This window comes from Haliotis rubra, unplaced genomic scaffold, assembly GCF_003918875.1.
Source record: "Haliotis rubra isolate DU_JTF1 unplaced genomic scaffold, ASM391887v1 Scf6, whole genome shotgun sequence".
Classification (NCBI taxonomy): Eukaryota; Metazoa; Mollusca; class Gastropoda; order Lepetellida; family Haliotidae; genus Haliotis; species Haliotis rubra.
The window spans coordinates 4,277,428-4,299,387 of NW_025767301.1; the positions used below are offsets into that span (position 1 = coordinate 4,277,428).

The 21,960-nt window shown below is 37.8% G+C and overlaps 1 protein-coding gene across 1 annotated transcript in view; it reads right to left on the minus strand.

Annotated features, from left to right (window-relative positions):
• Window positions 1–20,645, minus strand: part of LOC124255357 (protein trachealess-like) — an 89,708-nt gene extending 69,063 nt beyond the window's left edge. Inside the window, exons 1-3 of the mRNA XM_046689254.1 lie at window positions 20,347–20,645; window positions 20,148–20,213; window positions 11,272–11,379 (exon numbers count right to left, since the gene is read on the minus strand). Of these exons, the coding sequence (XP_046545210.1) occupies window positions 11,272–11,379; window positions 20,148–20,213; window positions 20,347–20,375 (203 nt within the window). The 5' untranslated portion in view covers window positions 20,376–20,645. The remainder of the gene's footprint in view (window positions 1–11,271; window positions 11,380–20,147; window positions 20,214–20,346) is intronic.
• Window positions 20,646–21,960: the final 1,315 nt, after the last annotated feature.

Below are 21,960 nucleotides of genomic sequence, written 5' to 3' on the forward strand. Positions count from 1 at the left end.
ATAAGAAGTTGAGCGACAGGCTTGTCCCTATCATTATTAAATCACACGATGTCATCAGTGGTTATTTTCTGTAGAAAGTAATCATCACTGCCAAAGAGAGACGCCTCTTGGGTTAATTGGATTTTCCCCTCCCAACGGTCAGTCAGCCTAGCTACACAACAAATCATTCATTGATTATTATTAAGAGCTAGTCAATTTAACCCTGTAGTTCCCTTTGCCAACTTTGGGGGTTAACTGCTCACAGTTTTATTAAGTCACTTTGATCTGCTTGGATTTACCCCCAACATATGGACTAATGAAGCGAAATAATTGCTCTCATTTTCCAGTGATGAATATTCAAGCAAATCACATCTTGGAGATAATTTGCTGAAAAACAATGAATTTAAATCAAAATATTTGGCACAAAGGACAAAATGTCACAATAATTCATAAGAGGAATTTATTCATAGGAAATATGAATGAAAAGTACTGATTTTTGTCAACTAAACAAAACTGTTTGCCTGAAGGCCTGTTGGGCAGTCTTGTGAATAAGTCATGACGTCAACAAGATGTGTCAATTCTATTCAAATTGCATTTAATGTCACACAAGTTTAGTTGTTTAGGGTGTAAAAAATATATTAAAAGATATTCATTTCATCTAACAACCAAACATGTGCCATCACATGATTTAATTGTCCCTTGTACCTACAGACAATGAAAATCACTGTGCTGAACTCCACTATCCAGTCCAACCAAACTACATCACATCTGTTGATAATACTCAGAGGCTTTAAACAGATTGCTTAAAAAGAGCATAAATAAAATGAACCCAGACTCACATTTATGAAAAAAGGATGAAATTATAATATTCTATTTTGGCAGTAAATGCATAAGTACATTTTTCAATATTTCAAAGTTTTTGCAGTACAGCACCTAACTGTTTATGTATTAGAATATACAAGTAAGCAAAATAACCCAACAATTTCGGGGGAGTTGCTTTTAGAAAATACCCAGTGAGTGATGTTCATGGATGGAGATACATGTGCTGTTATTTGAACCTTTAAGAAGTGACCACAAATCTAAGTAATAAGCTAAAAACAATTTTTATATTTTTATCCTCTATATTTTTGTCTGCAAGATTCCGTCATCTGTCTCTGACAAAAAATTGTAATACTCATCCAATAATGTACAAATAATTTGAAATATATAATAATAATAAAAAATGTAGTGGTGGGGTAGCCCTGGGTGGGGGTGGGGGTGAGGGTTAAAGCATCTCCTCATCAAAGGCCCGGGTTTGATTTCCCATATATGTAAAATTTGTGAAGACCATTTCTGGTGTCCCCAGGATGATTTTGCTTGATGAGACTCAGATTAAAACTATAATCGCTCACTCAATCATAAAATATATTGTGTTGACCATAGCTTTAGATACATTACAATCCTCCTGCTGACAGTTATATTTTCACTGTGATAAATGAGCCTTCATATTTCAAACAGCCATTGTCAGGGGAAATTCTCCAACTTACATGATAGATATGGTGAAACGCATCAAAGGATTCTGCATACAACTTAATGGGCAATGTATGAATTCGGGAAAATGGAAACACTTAATTAATTATCATTAATAAGAATAACTTCAATCAGAAATAAGTGAGTGGAGATAACAATCACTTTCCAGCACTATACTATGAAGGACACCACCAATCAGCACTTAAATATAGATAAATAATATAGTCAGCATACAAGCCTTTAGGGTTTCCATTATTGCCACAATGAAAACACAATGCCTTGAAGACCATTGTGATGTCATTGATTACCATGACATCACAATCAAATGACAACTATTCTGTATGGCACTGAAGCTGTTAGCTCTAATTTTTACACTTGATACTCTGGCTATTACTGTTTACAAACTATAAAAAGTTGGAAGATTGATTCTGGACTTAAATAATATGTCACCCTTATTTTTTTTTCATATCAAACACGTAGCAAACAAAGTAGCAACCTTTGAGGCTTGGCTATTACAGATCAGCAAGGGCATCCATCAATGGAAGTATTTTATCAGTACGAAGCAGCCATTGTGGGCATCTAATTCATATGTAATCTGCATGACCCGCTGAAAGAAATGGCAACCAGATCTGCTTATAAAAGTTCACAAGGAAGACAATAAGAAAGTAACTTTAGTGTAGGATCCATTAATGCCAAACTACAGTCAATAGTTGGAAGACAAACAGGTTCCAGTCTCCAGAAGGTCGGGGAAAATGGACAGAGGCTTTTCTGTCAAATGATAAAACATGGAGAATACAGAGCCATGCTTCAAACAGCAACTGGAGCAGGAGGCTGCCTAGTGAGTTATAGTAAGGTTTGCTTCTATTTCCCACAGTGTGAAGCCCATTTCTGGTGATCCCCACCGTGAGACAGGTTAGCAGGGATATACCTGGGTCATTTACTTCAGGTGTCAGGGAACTTCTCAGATACAAAGGGGTGGTGGGGAAGCCAAGTTGTTAAAGCGTTTCCTCAACACGCCGAAGACACGGGTTCGATTCTCCACATGGGTACAATGTGTGAAGCTTATTTCTGGTGACCACCGCTCTGATATTGCTAGAATATTGCCAAAAGTGGCCTAAAACTAGACTCACTCACTCACTCTATTTCCCACATGAGTACAGTGCATAACCTACAGTGTTCATTTCTGATTTGACTAGCATTCAGTCCCAGAAATAAACTGTTATCTTATTTAAAAATATATGCATATATCTACAGAACGACAAACAAAATCCAAATGGAGCCCGGAAGACTGCACTAGTTAGAGCTGGGGCAATCTAGACTTGCACAAAACATTCTAAGCATGAGTTGCATTCTTTGCATGATTTATTCTCTTGGGTCTGGGAGACGGATTAATTTCTGGTGTACAAACCACGGTGACATTGTGACTGAAGAAATGAAAATTCCTTTGTGAAATAGTCATCCATAGTAAAATCAAGCTCATTATATCAGATGTTAGCTTTTACTGCTGTTAAACAGAGGTCTGTGGACATGCCATTATAGTTATGTCAGAACAAACTTTCATCAGACCAATCAGAGTGTTGTTTACCAGATCGGCATGACCTAAATTAAACTCACTCGTTCACCAGATCGGGAAAGTCACAGTCAAAACGCATTTGCTAATCAAGCAAATTTGAAAAGTTAACATGTGGTATTCTGATGATTCTGTCAAAATCTCGCTTCAATGGAACAAACATTTGAACCCAAGAGACTTTCCATAGTCATGGAGAAGTACTGTCACACAATTTCAACCATCTAATAGATTTTCTAGGATATAAATTTGATCAGTTTTCATATTTTGAATTGAGAACTTTGATAAAATGTTTTCAAAGTGTAGACTGGAAATAAAGTCGCCATTTTGAAACTAAAGTACTGTCGGAAATAGAAAAAAACTGTTATATCTACAATTTAGGTAGTTAATATGTGAAAGTGTGAAATATCTGTTAAACTAAGTTCGGCCTAACTACAACCTCAGTGGGAGGGAGATAGGAAACGTAAAAGAAGGATTTTACTGAGGAGATATTAGTGCAGAAATGAGCAATGCGGGTTTTTTCAAAGTACGAAGCGACTTATATGAGCAGACCAAGGCTTTATGCAAATTAGTGTGCGATGATATTGTATAGCAAATGACACTTTTTGAATGTCCATTTTGAAGTTAGACTTAGCTTCATTATAAACGATACCAGACGCAAAAAATAACAACTTTGATACTGAAACTATTAAGGATGTAGATACCATTGAGTCTCACTATCACTATAAATAGAAACAGGTAGGAGGGGTCGTCTCAAAAGCAAAACCAAGACGGATGTTGCTGACAGTAGTTGGGGTCGGGCTTGAGGATAGAGATATTAGCTAAGATTTGATAATCAATAGAGACATATTCAATACACATGAAAAAGCATAAAATATATTTGAGATGACGCCTTGTGTCTGTGGGCAGCACATGCATTCCATGCCAAGTGAGTCGACGGTCTGTCGTCATACCTGGCTGAGCAACATAATTGCAATCTATAGTCTGATTGTTTTCAGCAGCTATTCGTATTTTTCTAAGTTTTGCCCGATTTTACGAGTAAACATGCTTTTCTGGATATCTTATTACGCATCCCACTGAATGCCCAGTTAGGCCGATATGAATTATTTTGACATAAGCTATTTGCAATTGTGTAAATTTCAGGATACAGAGTAACAGCCTAAAAACAGTTTTTTCTATTTCCATCAGTACTTTAGTTCTGTATAGCTTGAGAAAGCTGTGCTCTGATGTGGATTTCAGAATGCTCACAAAAAGCTGTTCTGATGTGACATTACTATTATTTTTGGTACAATAAAACCTTCATTTACCACCTCTTATGAACAGCTGAGATTAAATTTCACATGTTTTCCATTTCACCTAATTGTAAAACACACAATATTTTGCATTAAAAATGCAGTCACTTTTGTAAAGCAAGAGTCCTTCTAGATTAAAAAAGGAGAAACAAACTTATCCAATACATGCCATGCAAATTTACAATAGTTGGCAAGTCTAGATTACTGCAGTTTCTGAATATCAAAATGTCTGAGCTCATTTTTATTATATTCTACGAAGATAATTTTTCTGTAAAATATGTTCATTCTATACGTTAGCCTGCATGTGAAAATAAAACAATTTTTTACTTTAGCCTTTGAACCTTAAACGCCTCTGAGGAGAGCCTGTAATGGGATGTCCTCAGATCTGTGTAGTAGTAGTGAGAAATATGGTATGACTTAATCAAATAAAATAGTAAAATAGACACCACTTATCCAAAGTGAGTAACTCTTTCCACACTGGTGACACCCATCATAAACACATGCAAAGGCTAGTCAACCTTTTACCTGAAAAAATTCAGGAATGTATGGTACAAGTCAAAATAAGGAATGGCATTTGACATAATTTTCGTCACTGATGCATCCAATTTTCAAAAGAAATTCATTCGAAATCAAAAGACTGAATATATATAACATATAATTATATATATCAATTATATAATAATAATTTATATTTCCAGGCAGGCAAGTTACTTCACTGATAAGGCATCCACATGCTACTACAGCTTTTTCAAGGTTACTGTTTCAGTGACTCTGCAACACAGGGCATGGACATTCTCACTCGGTAACCCTAGTATCATAAATGTCAAGCCAAACCGGGGTTTTAATGGCTGACAGCAGTCTACACCCACAGCACATTTATCATCACTTGAAATGGATGTTTTATATTCCCTACTGGAAGCAAGTGCTCGCAGTATGTTGATGCCACTTGGTACCTGGTGCCATCACGAGTCTGTCTTAACCATTAATAATCCCTGTTAAATAGGTGAAAATGCTCATATCAACGGGGGCAATATTGCTTGTTATTCACTTGGGGAATATTTACATCTAAATAATATATTTGATCATATTTATCAGGGAAAACTCACAAATTTTAACCATTTATGAAGGGTATAGTTTAATTTAAATCAGTATATATTGTATTTCTTATTAAATAGGAAAAAAGAAATATGAACCTCTAAATTGTTAATGCTAAATAGGAGAAAATATGAACTAATTCAGAAACACTGATTCTGTTGTGTTTGTTTTGTTTGTTTGTTGTTTAACGCCACAGCAATATTTCAGCTAATATGCCGGTGTTCAGTAAATAATGATCTGGACCAGACAATCCAGTGATCAACAGCATGAGCATCTCTCTAAGCAATTGGGATACAATGACACGTCAACCAAGTCAGCAAGCCTGGCCACTCAATCCTGTTAGTCGCTTTTAATAACAAGGTGATTCTGCTATAAGTACTAAATAGGAGACTTCCAATATTGAAATCAGCTTAGATTACATACACAGAATATCCTGGTTTGATTTGGTCTTGATCAGCCTATATTAGTGAAAGGCAATTAAACGGGTTGGGTGGTCAGGATCGCGGACTTGATTCAAGCATTCATGATATCCTAATTGCATAGATTGCTGCTCATGACATTAATCACTGGATTGCCTGGTCAAGACTGCATTATTTATAGATCACCATCACATAGTTGGAATAATGCCAAGTGCAGCTTTAAATAACAATCAAACTAACAAAATCTTGTTGTGCAGGGAAAACATAAAACTGGTCATCTTTATAAATATTTCAGCTGTTCTGCCACGCATGATATTTTGGAACTGTGTAGGTAATGTAATTTTTGAAGATCAATCTATATCAGACATATGTCAGGCTGTTCATTGTTTATTAACTGGCCTAAAAGTCAACATAGGAGGTTGAATTTCTATTCTATAATTTCAACTTCCTGATTAAACTGTTCCAAGTTATAGGTCAAAACATCATAGACTGCAAAACGATACTGAACGATAGCTGATATATTGTTATTTTGGGTACAATAAATTTTTGATTTAACATCTCTTATGAACAACAGAGATGAAATCTCACATGTATTTCATTTCACCTAATTGTAAAACAGACAATATTTTGCAGTAAAAATGTTATTTCATTTGTCTTTGTTGTGTCGTTTTTGTCACTTTTGTAAAGCAACAGCAAAAAATAAGTACTTTTAGATTACCATATATAACTGTAGATAAGCCTATCGCATTGATAAGCCGACCCCCTAACCTGACCTTTAAAATCAGTATCAAAATGGCATGCTTCATGCATAAGCCGACCCCCTAACATGACCCTTAAAATCAGTATCAAAATGGTATGTTTTATACATAAGCCGACCCCCTAACCTGACCCTTAAAATCAGTATCAAAATGGTATGTTTTATACATAAGCCGACCCCCTAACCTGACCCTTAAAATCAGTATCAAAATGGTATGTTTCGTACATAAGCCGACCCCCTAACCTGACCTTTAAAATCAGTATCAAAGTGGTATGTTTTATACATAAGCCGACCCCCTAACCTGACCCTTAAAATCAGTATCAAATTGGTATGTTTCGTAAATAAGCCGACCCCATAACCTGACCCTTAAAATCAGTATCAAAATGGTATGTTTCATACATAAGCATATCATAACAATCAATGTTGGTATCAACAACGAGGTGGTAATTTTACCCAAAATGTTAAAAAAGAATGTTTCATTTAACTGCAGTGAAATTGTGTGTCCCTCTGATATTTATAACATTGGCCTGTATTATTCACAGCAATCACTATCATATTGTGTCTAATAAAGAAGAATCGAATATATCCAATACATCACATGCAAGTTTACAATAGCTGGCAAATCAAGATTACTGCAGTTTCTGAGCTCATGTACAAAATATTCTATGAAGAGTGAGTAAGTGAGTTTAGTTTTATGCCACACTCAGCAATATTCCAGCTATTTGGCAGCAGTCTGTAAATAATTGTGTCTGGACCAGACAATCCAGCGATCAACAGCATGAGCATCGATCTGCGTAATTGGGAACCGATGACATGTGTCAACCAAGTCAGTGAGCCTGAGCACCCGATCCCGTTAGTTGCCTCTTACGACAAGCATGGATTACTGAAGATCAATATTCTAACCCGGACCTTCACGGGTCCATTCTATGAAGATAATTTTTCTATCAAACATGTTCATTTAATATGTTAACCTATAAGTAAAAATCAAACAACTGTTTTATTTTAAACCACAAATGCCTCTGATTAGAGCCTTAAATGCTCCATTACTGTCACTACAATTTTTAGAATGATTATTACAATTGTTAATTGTTGACTTTTTAAAGGAAATATTATCTAGGGCAACTGTCATCTTACTCTGGTAACTTACATCCTCATCGTCATCCTTTTATCTATTGTACATCTCGGGGACCAACCATTTGGACCACCAGCCTGTGTGTGCACGCGCATGCGTGCATGTTTTGTTGCAAGATTTACACAGTAAGGAAAAGAAGCCATCAAAAATACATAGTCACAAGATATATTTATAGAGTATATATTCAGCCTCAAAGTTTTATTGAAACATTTTTTTTTTCAGTTATTGCTGAAAAATATCAAGTTTCCATTAAAATCCCAGTGCCCCTCCAGAACAAAAACTGGTCGCTCAAATATTATCATCATCAAAAGCTGCACGACTTTAATCATAATGACCTCGATCACTTTCTGTTCACTTCATTTATCAACATAATTCTGATTCACTATCATAACATACAATGGTTCTTTGAAAGCTTTCTTTTCCCTCATCCTAGAAAGCATTAAAATTTTATTTCAGCGATGATGATCTTGAAATTTGTCCAAGGAGACACATCATCCTCCCTTGAAATAAAACTGCAGGCAGTTATTAATCAGGAAGTAGTTTATTGACCCTGACCTTGATAACCCAATATTCAAAGAACATCCCAGTTAACCTTTTGAAATTTTCATGCAGTCGCCCAAAAAATGTCAAACATGGGTCACACACTCTACAAAGGAGTTAACAATGGATCCGAAAGATTAGCAGGAATATAGAGGTAACCAGGCAACCCGATCTCGGCTGATTACTCCTGCCACCACTTCAAGATAGATGCTACGACGAGGGGACAATCTCCAGAAATTGAATTTTCTGCTCTTTGTTAATTCAAGGCACACTTGGAGTTTAACCACTTAAAGAGCCTTAACTGACTGCTGCAAACCTCAATATTTTCATCTGTGTGTGACGGATCGATACAAGCAGGCAGTATCAGAGAATTAGTCAGTGTGTCACAGTACCTGGCACACCGGCCTTACATGGACACTTGGAGGTGCATGAGAATAACCCTTAAAGACACAATGAGTGAGTGAGTGAGTGAGTGAGTGAGTGAGTGTCATAGCACTTGGCACCCAGCACTTACCATGAATACTTAGAGGTGCATGACTGGTGCTCTTTAAGATGCAATGTACTGGTGAGTGAGTGAGCTGGTTTTAAACTATTTCTTTTCACAATATCACAGCAATATCATGAGGAAAAACAAGCCTGGACTCGACTGTGCCTGCCAATACTTGTATACATGGACCTACATATGCTTGACACTGTTGGTATATGTACACAATGAAAGTGTGGACCCACATATGCTTTGACACTGTTGGTATATGTACACAATGAAAGTGTGGACCCACATATGCTTGACACTGTTGGTATATGTACACAATGAAAGTGTGGACCTACATATGCTTGACACTGTTGGTATATGTACACAATGAAAGTGTGGACCCACATATGCTTGACACTGTTGGTATATGTACACAATGAAAGTGTGGACCCACATGTGCTTGACACTGTTGGTATATGTACACAATGAAAGTGTGGACCCTCTGTGTTTGACACTGTTGGTATATGTACACAATGAAAGTGTGGACCACATGTGGTTTGACACTGTTGGTATATGTACACAATGAAAGTGTGGACCCTCTGTGTTTGACACTGTTGGGTAGTGTATGTACACAATGAAATGGACCCACATATGCTTGACACTGTTGGTATATGTACACAATGAAAGTGTGGACCCCACATATGCTTGACACTGTTGGTATATGTACACAATGAAAGTGTGGACCTGTTGGTATATGTACACAATGAAAGTGTGGATGTGTTTGACACTGTTGGTATATGTACACAATGAAAGTGTGGACTGTTGGTATATGTACACAATGAAATGACCCACTTGACACTGTTGGTATATGTATATGGACACACACAATGAAAGTGTGGACTGACACTGTGTATTGACACTGTTGGTATATGTACACAATGAAAGTGTGTGGACCACTGTTGGTATTGTACACAATGAAAGTGTGGACTGTTTGGTTATATGTACACAATGAAAGTGTGGACACTGTTGGTATATGTACACAATGAAAGTGTGGTTGGTATTTGACACTGTACACAATGAAAGTGTGTGGACCTACTGACACTATGTTTGACACTGTTGGTATATGTACACAATGAAAGTGTGGACCTACATATGCTTGACACTGTTGGTATATGTACACAATGAAAGTGTGGACCCACATATGCTTGACACTGTTGGTATATGTACACAATGAAAGTGTGGACCCACATATGTTTGACACTGTTGGTATATGTACACAATGAAAGTGTGGACCCTGACACTGTTGGTTACACAATGAAAGTGTGGACCCTCTGTATGACACTGTTGGTATAATGAAAATGTGTGGACCCTCTGTGTTTGACACTGTTGGTATATGTACACAATGAAAGTGTGGACACTGTGTTTGACACTGTTGGTATATGTACACAATGAAAGTGTGGACCCTCTGTGTTTGACACTGTTGGTATATGTACACAATGAAAGTGTGGACCCTCTGTGTTTGACACTGTTGGTATATGTACACAATGAAAGTGTGGACCCTCTGTGTTTGACACTGTTGGTATATGTACACAATGAAAGTGTGGACCCTCTGTGTTTGACACTGTTGGTATATGTACACAATGAAAGTGTGGACCCTCTGTGTTTGACACTGTTGGTATATGTACACAATGAAAGTGTGGACCCTCTGTGTTTGACACTGTTGGTATATGTACACAATGAAAGTGTGGACCCTCTGTGTTTGACACTGTTGGTATATGTACACAATGAAAGTGTGGACCCTCTGTGTTTGACACTGTTGGTATATGTACACAATGAAAGTGTGGACCTACATATGCTTGACACTGTTGGTATATGTACACAATGAAAGTGTGGACCCTCCTGACACTGTTGGTATTTGACACTGTTGGTACTGTTGGTATATGTACACAATGAAAGTGTGGACCCTCTATGCTTGACACTGTTGGTATATGTACACAATGAAAGTGTGGACCCTCTGTGTTTGACACTGTTGGTATATGTACACAATGAAAGTGTGGACCCTCTGTGTTTGTGGTATATGACCAATGAAAGTGTGGACCCTATGTGTTTGACACTGTTGGTATATGTACACAATGAAAGTGTGGACCCTCTGTGTTTGACACTGTTGGTATATGTGTTTGACACTGTTGGTATATGTACACAATGAAAGTGTGGACCCTCTGTGTTTGACACTGTTGGTATATGTACACAATGAAAGTGTGGACCTACATATGCTTGACACTGTTGGTATATGTACACAATGAAAGTGTGGACCCTCTGTGTTTGACACTGTTGGTATATGTACACAATGAAAGTGTGGACCCTCTGTGTTTGACACTGTTGGTATATGTACACAATGAAAGTGTGGACCCTCTGTGTTTGACACTGTTGGTATATGTACACAATTAAAGTGTGGACCCTCCGTGTTTGACACTGTTGGTATATGTACACAATGAAAGTGTTGACCCACCTGTGCTTGGCTGGGTTGGCCATGTCAAAGATCCAGGCATCCTTGTAGGACGTAGGTGAACAACCAGCAGTGGCAAACAATTGAGACTGAGCATTCGACTGGTGACCACTGAAAAATAAGATTACATAATGACATAATGAGAGAAATATAACATAAGTTCCACTGAAAAACACCAATCATCATATGAATATGGACCTGAGCAGCGAGAAGTCCAGCAAAGGTAAACACCATAATACTAAACTGGCACAAGATAATTCAACACAAACACAGAGTGAGTGAAAGAAATTAGTGTTACGCCGCTTTTAACAATATTCCAGCAATATCACAGCAGGGGACATCAGAAATGGGCTTCACACACTGTACCCATGTGGGGAATCGAACCAAGGTCTTTGACATGAAGAGCAAATGCTTTAACCACTAGGCTACCCCACTGCCCAATAAACATAGAACACACATCGCTGTCAGTGATGGATACAGAAGAACAAATACTTTGGACATACATGAAGAACACACATGTCAACCAAACCTGATCTCACCAAATACTCACCTTGAAATAATTAAACGCATTTACAAAGCCACCCATGTACAAAGAAAACTTATCTCCCTTGACTGGTTGCACTGGTGTGAAAGCGTACCACTAGGGATATCACTTAAATCATTCGATGGATTGTCCCTCCTGTAATTCGATATCAAGAACAGTTCTGCCTTGGTACTTTGAGTGTTCCTCTCCCAGAAAGCAGTCCACAGTAAACTACAACTCACACCATGGTGCCAAATAACTGTTACAGTGAAGCCAAGCTCAGACTCCCCTACTTCACACTCCTCTGGAGTTTTTCAAGTACATTCTAGAGACAAGTCCCTCACAAGAAAACAGGACCTCATATAAAAATCAATGATGTCACATTAAATTATGGGTACAATATCAACATTCAACAGCAAATTTGCATCAATATAATGCATTCTACCCCGGGATTTTCAATCATTATTGACAAGAAACGATTGTGTCTATTCATACTCAAACTACTGTCAAACTTAAGCAACCTCTGTCAGATGAAGCTACATTTTTCCAATAAGATAATATTTCCCAGTCAATTCTTATTTTCATTAACTGTTTGGCCTCTTTGCTCCTAGTCTGTGTGTTAACTCTGACGGAAAGTGGGACATGGATAAAGAATATTTTGAAGAAACATGTTTACTTCCAAACATGAACTAAGGTGTATAAGAGGCAACTAATGAGTCGGACTCGGTAACTCGGTTGATCATTGTCATCATATCCCTCTTGCGAAGACTGATTCTCATGGTATCTTATTTCAACTATCACAATAAACATTTCTTTTTAAAAATACCCTGCAACAACCTAAGTTTTGTGGCAGACTATTTCTTTTTCACCGCAATATTTTATCATGCATTTTCCCGTACAATTAATTATTATTTGATAAAATCTCCCTTCCCCACACTACAAACCAAATAATTAGTCCTAATTACAGTTAACCAGAACATATTATCCCAAGGCTTACACAACGTGCAAATGTGCATCCAGTATACACACATGTAGAGAATGGATGCAGAAACACAATTCAGTCCAGAGGGACGCACAGTATTGTTCATTGTATCCACAACACATCTATAACTTTGATAAGTGTTTGGTTGTTTCAAGCAGTTACGTGCATCATTTCATCCATCAGTCCACATGATTAATGATTCATTCCAGACTCTAAAGAAATAATTAAAACATACAGTTCTCTACACCATTACTTCACAAGATCCCTTCTATTACCTGCAAGAACCCTTAAAACTAATAATTAGGGGTCCCCTGGATCCCCATGTTTATGAGTCAAGGTACAACTCTGTTATTCTCTGTTTTCTTATTTACACATTAACAACAGGCATTCAGATATAACTTCTGTTAATACTGATGTAATTTCCCCAGTTTTTTCTGCAAATGCAAACACAACCACTGGAATGCAACAATGTTTCAGCTTTTCTGGCAATTAATACACCCACTACTGAATGAATGAAAAACATATCACTATGTCAAAATCTACATATGCCAATAAATGATTATTTAATAGAAGATATAAATATATATTTGTTTCACGCTTATGAATTTTGGTGTAAAAACGATTTAAGAGTTCATTGAAGCGTAAGAGTGATTTTGACTGCATACCTGATACACCCTTGCATAGTAGATGCTGTTATGGCCTATCCTTCAACACAGACAGTCACTGACACTGAACACAGATGAGGTGTCAGTTCAATAGTTAAAACACAAAGATTTAATGTAGAGCATACACCTGCTCACAATACACATGCACAATAACAGTGTTTGGCTGACAGTTCAATAGCACATGTGATATCTCTGCCTTCAATGGGCTGTCCTGTCGTGAACTTGCATCACAGATGAATCATGTGTGCATGCTTGAGCGTAGCAGAGTATGGAGTCATCCAACGGATGACATCCTTACCTTGTCAGCTTGCTGACGGGGTTAACCTCTTTGGTCATGTGGACAAGGGGTCCGACTTTGGATCAGAAGGTCCGTGGTTCGAAACCCTGCACGGGACTCGGAAATTTTATGGCTGCGACATGAGCGTGCATAGAAATAAGTAATATTTGTTATTACTCTATTCATTCATTCATGTGTCGTTTATTCAAAAAATGTGTCAAAACAGTGAAGACTTCCTGACTTCTAAAAATGATTATGCTTATGATGTTGTCAGAATCATACAATGGACTCTGCTGTTAGCCGAGAATTCTTATGACTATGAAAAGAGTTTTGTGGCTTTAATTCGTATCATCCCTTCAGGCAAGTTGAACAGGCATCTGCATAGAAACTTTACATAATAATGCAACATAATGCAGTAGTGTCCATCCTGAAAACCTACACAGCTTTTAGTTACAAAACATACTTGCCCAGAACCTTATCTTGGTGGCAATGTGTCTGCTCCAGAACACCATGACACCGATAGATTGGTCTGAATCTGTTCACCAGGTTGCCAAATGGCGCTTGGAGAATGGACTGTTTGAAGAGGTCATGCATGATAACTTGGGAAGCAAAGAAATGACAGGAAAATTCTGTGGAACTCTCTCCCTCTGGACATTAGGAACTGTACACAGGGCTCCAGATAATTTGCAACATCAGGAGTACGTACTCCATATTTTTTCACTACAGGAGTACTGGAAAACCTTAAGAGTACATTTAGAGTACTGAGTGGAATTTAATGGCGTATCAGTAATTGTGTGTTTCATTTCATATATGCACCACAACATTGCTACTCTTGTGTAAACAGGTCAATAAACAATAAACCAATATTTTTCTTCAGATAAATACGTCTGTAAATGATACGTTTTCTAAATTATTTGCTACCGTATCGTGCATATTTTGTATCCATACATACGCCGATACAGCCCTTATCTGGAGCCCTGGTACCACATTCAGTTCCTTCCAGCAAAAACTCAAAACGTATCTCTTTGCAAAAGCCTACCAGTATAATCAGCGCTCTTGAGCAATCTTTCTTGGAAAGGGCGCTATACAAATGACTAGGTTCATTTATTTATTTATTATTACTTTTGGAAATGGTTTCTCACTGAGTGAGTTTAGTTTTAACGCCAATATCATGGCTGTGGAAACCAGAAATGGGCTTCAAACATGTAGGGAATCGAATTGTACCCATATAGGACATCGAACCCGGGTCTTCAGCATGACGAGCAAACGCTTTAACCACTAGGCTACCCAACCACCCGTCTTTCACACTGATACGAAACTTTGAGTGAGTGAGTGAGATAAATAAGTATTGATGCTGAGTAGAAATTGATATATATAGATATCACATTAAGAAGGGTGGCGAAACCTGTACTTTATATGTATTTTGATTTGGATAATTTTACAACAAAAGATACTGTTACGACAAGAAAGTACAAACCACATAAATAAAACCACAACATGTATATCAGCAACACTTAACTCACTGACAGCCACCGTCTCATTACATGGGTCAGTGACGTAGCCTAGTGGTTAAAGCGTTCGCTCGTCACGAAGAAGACCCAGGTTCGATACCCCACAATGGTATAATGTGAGAAGCCAAATTCTGGTGTCCCCTGCCATGATATTGCTGGAATATTGCTAAAAGTGGTGTAAAACCAAACTCACTCACTCACTCACACACACTCTCATTACACAATGGTAATGTGGTAAGCATCAGAGACACGCATCACTTCATCCCTTCCACACACAGTATGCTGACATGCTATTATAAGAGTGGTATACAGTTCACAGTTAATAAAAGTTCACTCACTATTAAACCTGTACAAACACACCCAGTAACCCCATTTTGTCCCGAAAAAGCAAAGATATTATGTATCTATCTTTGTAAGTGAACTCCACATGGACACACCTACAACGTGTCACATGTCTGACCCATGCTGGAAAGTATCTGCACTAGAAACATTATCTAGCATTGTTGGTCGTATCTGTACCTCTATATTATGAACCAAAACACTATTTATGTCGTGACCACGACTTTATCTGCATTATCTTCATAATGAGTTGGAAAAGGTAACTAAGAAAAATATATTTGTGTATATGAGACACTTATCTGATCATGCTTTGACTGAAATACTGTTGAACACTACTTTAAACCAAACTTCTTCACTTTTCAAGGTAAGGAGACAAAATGTACTGAAAAGTTTAACTGTTGTCATAAGTTGCTAAAGGTATTCCAGTATCATAAATGTGATCGTTTTGTTTATTAGACATATTTCACATCAAATTAAAAACGATATACATTTACTTTAAAGCCTTCGATTGTCAAATCATATTTGATTTCCATTAGATCGGAATAAAGTTTTTCCAGAGCTGTAGCCAACCAATACACTTCAGAGAGTCATGACCTGTATCTCTTTATACAAACAAGATACCTCTTCAGCACACCTGTTACAATACAGGGATGTACAACACAAACCTGCTTAATGGTGACCCGTATATCACAATATGTTGTCAACGGAAACACTTTTGTACAATATTTGGCAAACATGGATCTTCTCAAACGCAGGACAAAACATCCTTAATGTTACAAACAAATTTGAACGCTATGAATCAAATGGTGTCAAACTATGAAATAAACAGTGACCCTTACATACATCAAGTAGCAAACAGAGACCATAGTTATACAATGTAGCAAACAATGACTCTACATACAACTAGCAAACAGTGACCTGAAGTCACACAATGTAGCAGTGACCATATGTCACATGATGTAGCAAACAGTGACCCTTATATCACACTACATTGGAGACTGACTGACTGACTGTCTGACTGACTGAGTTTAGTTTTACGCCGCTTTTAGCAATATTCCAGCAATATCACGGCAGGGGACACCAGAAATGGGCTAAACACAGTATGCCCATGTGGGGAATCAACCTGGTCATGTAAACAATAACGCTTCAACCACTAGGCTACCCCACCGCCCCTACATTGGAGACAATGACCTCATATCACACTATAAAGTAAATAGTGACCTCATATCACACTATGTTGTAAACATCAACCTTATATCACACTATATAGTAAACACACTATGTTGTAAACATCAACCTTATATCACACTATATAGTAAACACACTATGTTGTAAACATCAACCTTATATCACACTATATAGTAAACACACTATGTTGTAAACATCAACCTTATATCACACTATATAGTAAACACACTATGTTATAAACGTCAACCTTATATCAAATGTAGTAAACACACTATGTTGTAAACGTCAACCTTATATCACACTATATAGTAAACACACTATGTTGTAAACATCAACCTTATATCACACTATATAGTAAACACACTATGTTGTAAACATCAACCTTATATCACACTATATAGTAAACACACTATGTTATAAACATCAACCTTATATCACACTATGTTGTAAACATCAACCTTATATCACACTATATAGTAAACACTTTGTTGTAAACAATCACCTTATATCACAATATATAAAGTAAATAGCGACCTCATATCGGTATGTTGTAAACAGTACTTATATCACACTATATGGGGTGAGGTGAAATGGGGTTTAACGTCGTGTTTAAGAATATTTCACTCACATGACGACATACATGCATGTGTATGTGTGTATGTGGCTACTTGTACTAGCCCAGACTTCAGCTGGTTTTATAGTGCTAGCTCACTGAGATACCATGCCGCAGTTAAGCATGAATACCCCACTCACATTATACTGACTACGAGCCGACCAGTCCTTGTTGTACCATTAATGCCGAGTGCCAGGCAGGGACCAACAAGTACCATATTTTAATGTCTTTTGGCATGACGTGGCCGGGTATCGAGTGTAACCTTTCGCTCTCCAGGCGGACGCTGCAACCACTACACCATGGAGGCGGTCATCACACAATATAGTAAATAGTGACCTGATATCACACTACGTTGTAAACAGTAACCTTATATAACACTACATAGTATATAGTGACCTCATATCATATCTTACTTTATATCATACTTTGTGGCCAAACAGTATCCGAATACAACACTATGTGATGAACAATGACCCAAGCATCACACTTAACACTGAACGGCAACTCTTCCGTCACACTATGTATTGTATGTCTTGTGCCACACACACACTGGATTGTTACACCCACAGAAATATGCACCCATGGGGTTTTACCTCAGTGAACGATGGCCCAAGTTAGAGTGGACCAGAAGCCATGTCACCGTAACCCCCACAAACCTCCAGCCCCACACGTTGACAATGTCTTCAGTATGAAGATGTACAGATGGTAACTGTTCATTGGGCAAAAACACATCACTTCACAATCTGTCGACACCAAATGTTACACATGCAACGCTGTCACATGTAAGTGACTGTTGGAGACAGGTTAGCAGGGATATACCTGGGTCATTTACTTCAGGTGTCAGGGAACTTCTCAGATACAAAGGGGTGGTGGGGAAGCCAAGTGGTTAAAGCGTTTGCTCATCACACCGAAGACATGGGTTCGATTCTCCACATGGGTACAATGTGTGATGCTTATTTCTGGTTCACTAAAAGTGGCGTAAAACTACACTCACTCACTCTCAGATACAAAATAAGGGTCCCAGATGAAATGTTAAAAAACTAATGAATACATGGCTAGAGGCTGTTATAATATGGAGTTCCCGTACGAAGACAAACATAGTAAGAGCATTTCCATTAGAAAACTGTAAAGCATTCCAATGTATACTGTTTTCATATAAAAGACTATGTACAGAAATTGATTCTAAGTGTGACCAATTTTTCAAATTACAGCATTCAGTTACATATGTACACATGAAAGTTTGGTCACCAAGTCAATGTACTCTATATTGACCATTTTCAAGTTATATGTATATAGGATACCGGATTTCAAACCCAGTTATTTCATGGGCAATACTTAATAATAGAGTGTATCTGTCTTACTTAAAATCTGTGATATATGTGGAGACAATGAACGATTTGTAAATATATTAAAATACATAACAATGCTCCAAACATGGACATAACAGGGTTCCCAGCAAAATTCAAAGATAAAAAGTAAAATTTTAAAGGCCCCCTAGATTCCCCATGTGTATTCAAAACATTAATGATTTTAGGGTTGCAAAAATTGGTCATTGGTTGAAACACACTTTAGAGATATTATGTACTGAATGAGTGAGTGTTTGAATATGGCATTACACCGCTTTCATCCATTATCAAGCAATGTCACAGCAGGGTACACCAGAAATGGACTGTGCATGCGCATAGTATCCATGTGGTGAATCAAACCCAGGTCTTCCGCGTGAGGAGCAAGCACCTAATCGATAGAATACCCAAACTACCCCTTATGAACTTATATTTCCTTCATTAAAATATCACTAGCCCTTATGACATAATTCTCCATATCAACACAACAAAGGAGTAATCCGGATCCATTATCATAATGTCATTTCATCATGATTGTGCAGATATCAGATGAAATGTATCACCAGAGATAAAGATGTACTAGAAGAAGCATTACTCATGTCATTATGAACATGCCATGTTATATCTGTGATAAGTTTAATGTAATAATGCTAATTCATGTAGCAATTGAATTTCAAACTAAATGGTATTTAGCTAGGTTGGGTTTTTTTAAATTTCAGATAAACTTAAATGTCACACATTAATTACATTCAAAGGTTTCAATTCTTTTTTAAAAATAATATCATATCCTCCATGGCTACAAGAAATGTACCTGATCATCTCCATGAACAAAAATTTAATTTCATATTCAATACAGCACATGTATGCATTTACTAATAAATAAATACTGGATGTTTACAATAGTCATTAGCATTGTATGTGGGAGATAAAAACAATATCACATCCCTTTATATTTCATAATTACCTTCATAAAGGTCAGAACACCCCTCCTGGTGACTGTAAGTGTATCCTCATGTAATACAATATGTATACATTGTTGTTAGATCAACGTAAATTTCTTGTTTCAACAATGTATCTTCATAGAATGCTGAATCAAGGCTGACTATCAACCAACTGCAAATCTAAATGAGTGATTTTTGTTTATTGTTGATTATTACGTCACAACTACAGCTATTTCTTTATAGGTCACCCCAAGTTTAACATTGCGTTAGTTCAGTATGTCAGACTGCACATGGTGGGGGTAATGGCGTGTTTCGTTCCACTTTGTACCACTTTGTATCGTTCGGTTACATAACGAGTAGGGAGCCGGTAATTAAGCACTGGTGTCGCGTACACCTCGCGTGCTTCACGTCCCACGTGGGAAGGAAGGAGCATGCGTTTACCGGAATCCCAAAAATGGCGCGCTTTAGTGTGAGTGGGTTAGTGTAAACAAACTTACCGTGTATGGACGCGATCATGGACCACGGACATGCCCTCCCCCTGATCAATGTCTGTGTCCCTGTGCCTGCAATATACCATAAATTTTACTGTTATCAGGGTGACACGAAGTCTAAGGGGCTTGTCATGCGTGTCCTCCCGAAACTACTGTCAAAAGCGACGCAGTGATATGGCAAGATGAAGGCGAGTCGCGATCTTACCCGTCCCCTTTCTCGGTCTTAGAGGACATCAGTGGGCACCAACTCTACTCCCGGGGGTGCCACACGATTCCGTGGGGTCCCTCGCCATCGACCAAGGCACTGACAGTTCCAGGGGGGGTCAATCAAGGCTAAAACAGATCAAAACAATCTGTCCGCATCGCACTACCGATGTCATGCAGCGAAGCGAACAGACGTTGCGATACCGACCAGTTTCGATTGGAGAAGAGCTTGATTTAAAGCTGCACTATTGGATAACTTTCTATTAATAATTAATCCTTCACCAGATTCAAAATAGACAAGAAATCTGCCAGTGTTGATAACTGGTGGTGACGAAATCACGTTTGGAGTTTATCGTGTCGTTACAAGTACTTTTCCAGGTTATGAACCCGAGGACACGGGAAATGTAGGGTAGACACTATCACGGCCCTATCTTGAATCACGTGTTACATCACTGCCTTAAGAGACGAGGAAGTGGACTATAGTATTGTTAAAGTAATGTAAACTCATTACGGAAATTTTTCTGTTACAGTTTCTAGAATTATTTGTCAACCATTATCCTGATCTAGTAAATAACAGCAAGTTTTGTCTTTCAAAGTCATTTTGACAGTTTTACGCATTTTGAGAAAACCTCCTGTCGAATGTCAATATAAACAGGCTATAGGTACAATGCGTTTGTTATCTACAACGACGAACGTTCATCTGAAATTCAAGCTCGAGGGAAACAGCAGATCTTTAAAGTTCACTTCGGGTCATTCTCTGAGGGGCGTGTGTTACGCTTGCTGCGGTCGCGCGAGGTCGCCTGTGCAATGTCATGTTACGTAATTGATGCGTAACGGACCGTAACGGCTGTTTCCCGGCGACGAGACTGTTGCATAGTGTGTATGTCTGTGGAAAAACTGGGTCAGTTATTTGTAGGCCGGACCGACCGCCTGAGCGTACCGTAAACCGCACTCGGTATTGTGGGCGAGCTAAACACGTAACGGCAACCCTAGCGTTCAGCGCACCTGTCATTGTCTCAAGCCTACAGTTAACCTTAGAATTGATTTTTGTCGGTGCTCTTCACGATGACACGTTAGTTTGACACAAGCGGTTTCCTTTCGTCACACAATTAAAATATAATGATGAAATTTTTATAAAATTACTATTTGTTGGGTGTTTTTTTCTCATATTGTTCATTCACCTTCTACCTTGCAAGCAATCAAAGTCAGGGGAAAATTTCCCGTTGGTCGCAAAATGTACAGTTTACATACAATTTACATATGAGAGTAATACTTACGATTAAAAATAGCAAAGAAATAGGCTACTGTAAAATATGATGGATAAAGGAGTTGTGAGACATGTACAGTTATCATAATTTGCTTTAATAGGGACAGCTTAATTTAACCTAAGATTTTGAATTTGCTATATCAACGCATTGGCTGTGCTGTTTACTCGGTGAACAGCAAATGTACGTGAGAGAAAAAATGTCACCTTTTAAATATACTATTAAGGATAAAAGAAATGTACACATGCTTCTTGACATTTGCGTTGTTGTGTCCGTAGACAAAACTGATGTAGAAAAAAGGTACACGTGTAAAGAAACGTGTAATATTTAGTCAATGACCCGAGGTGGGG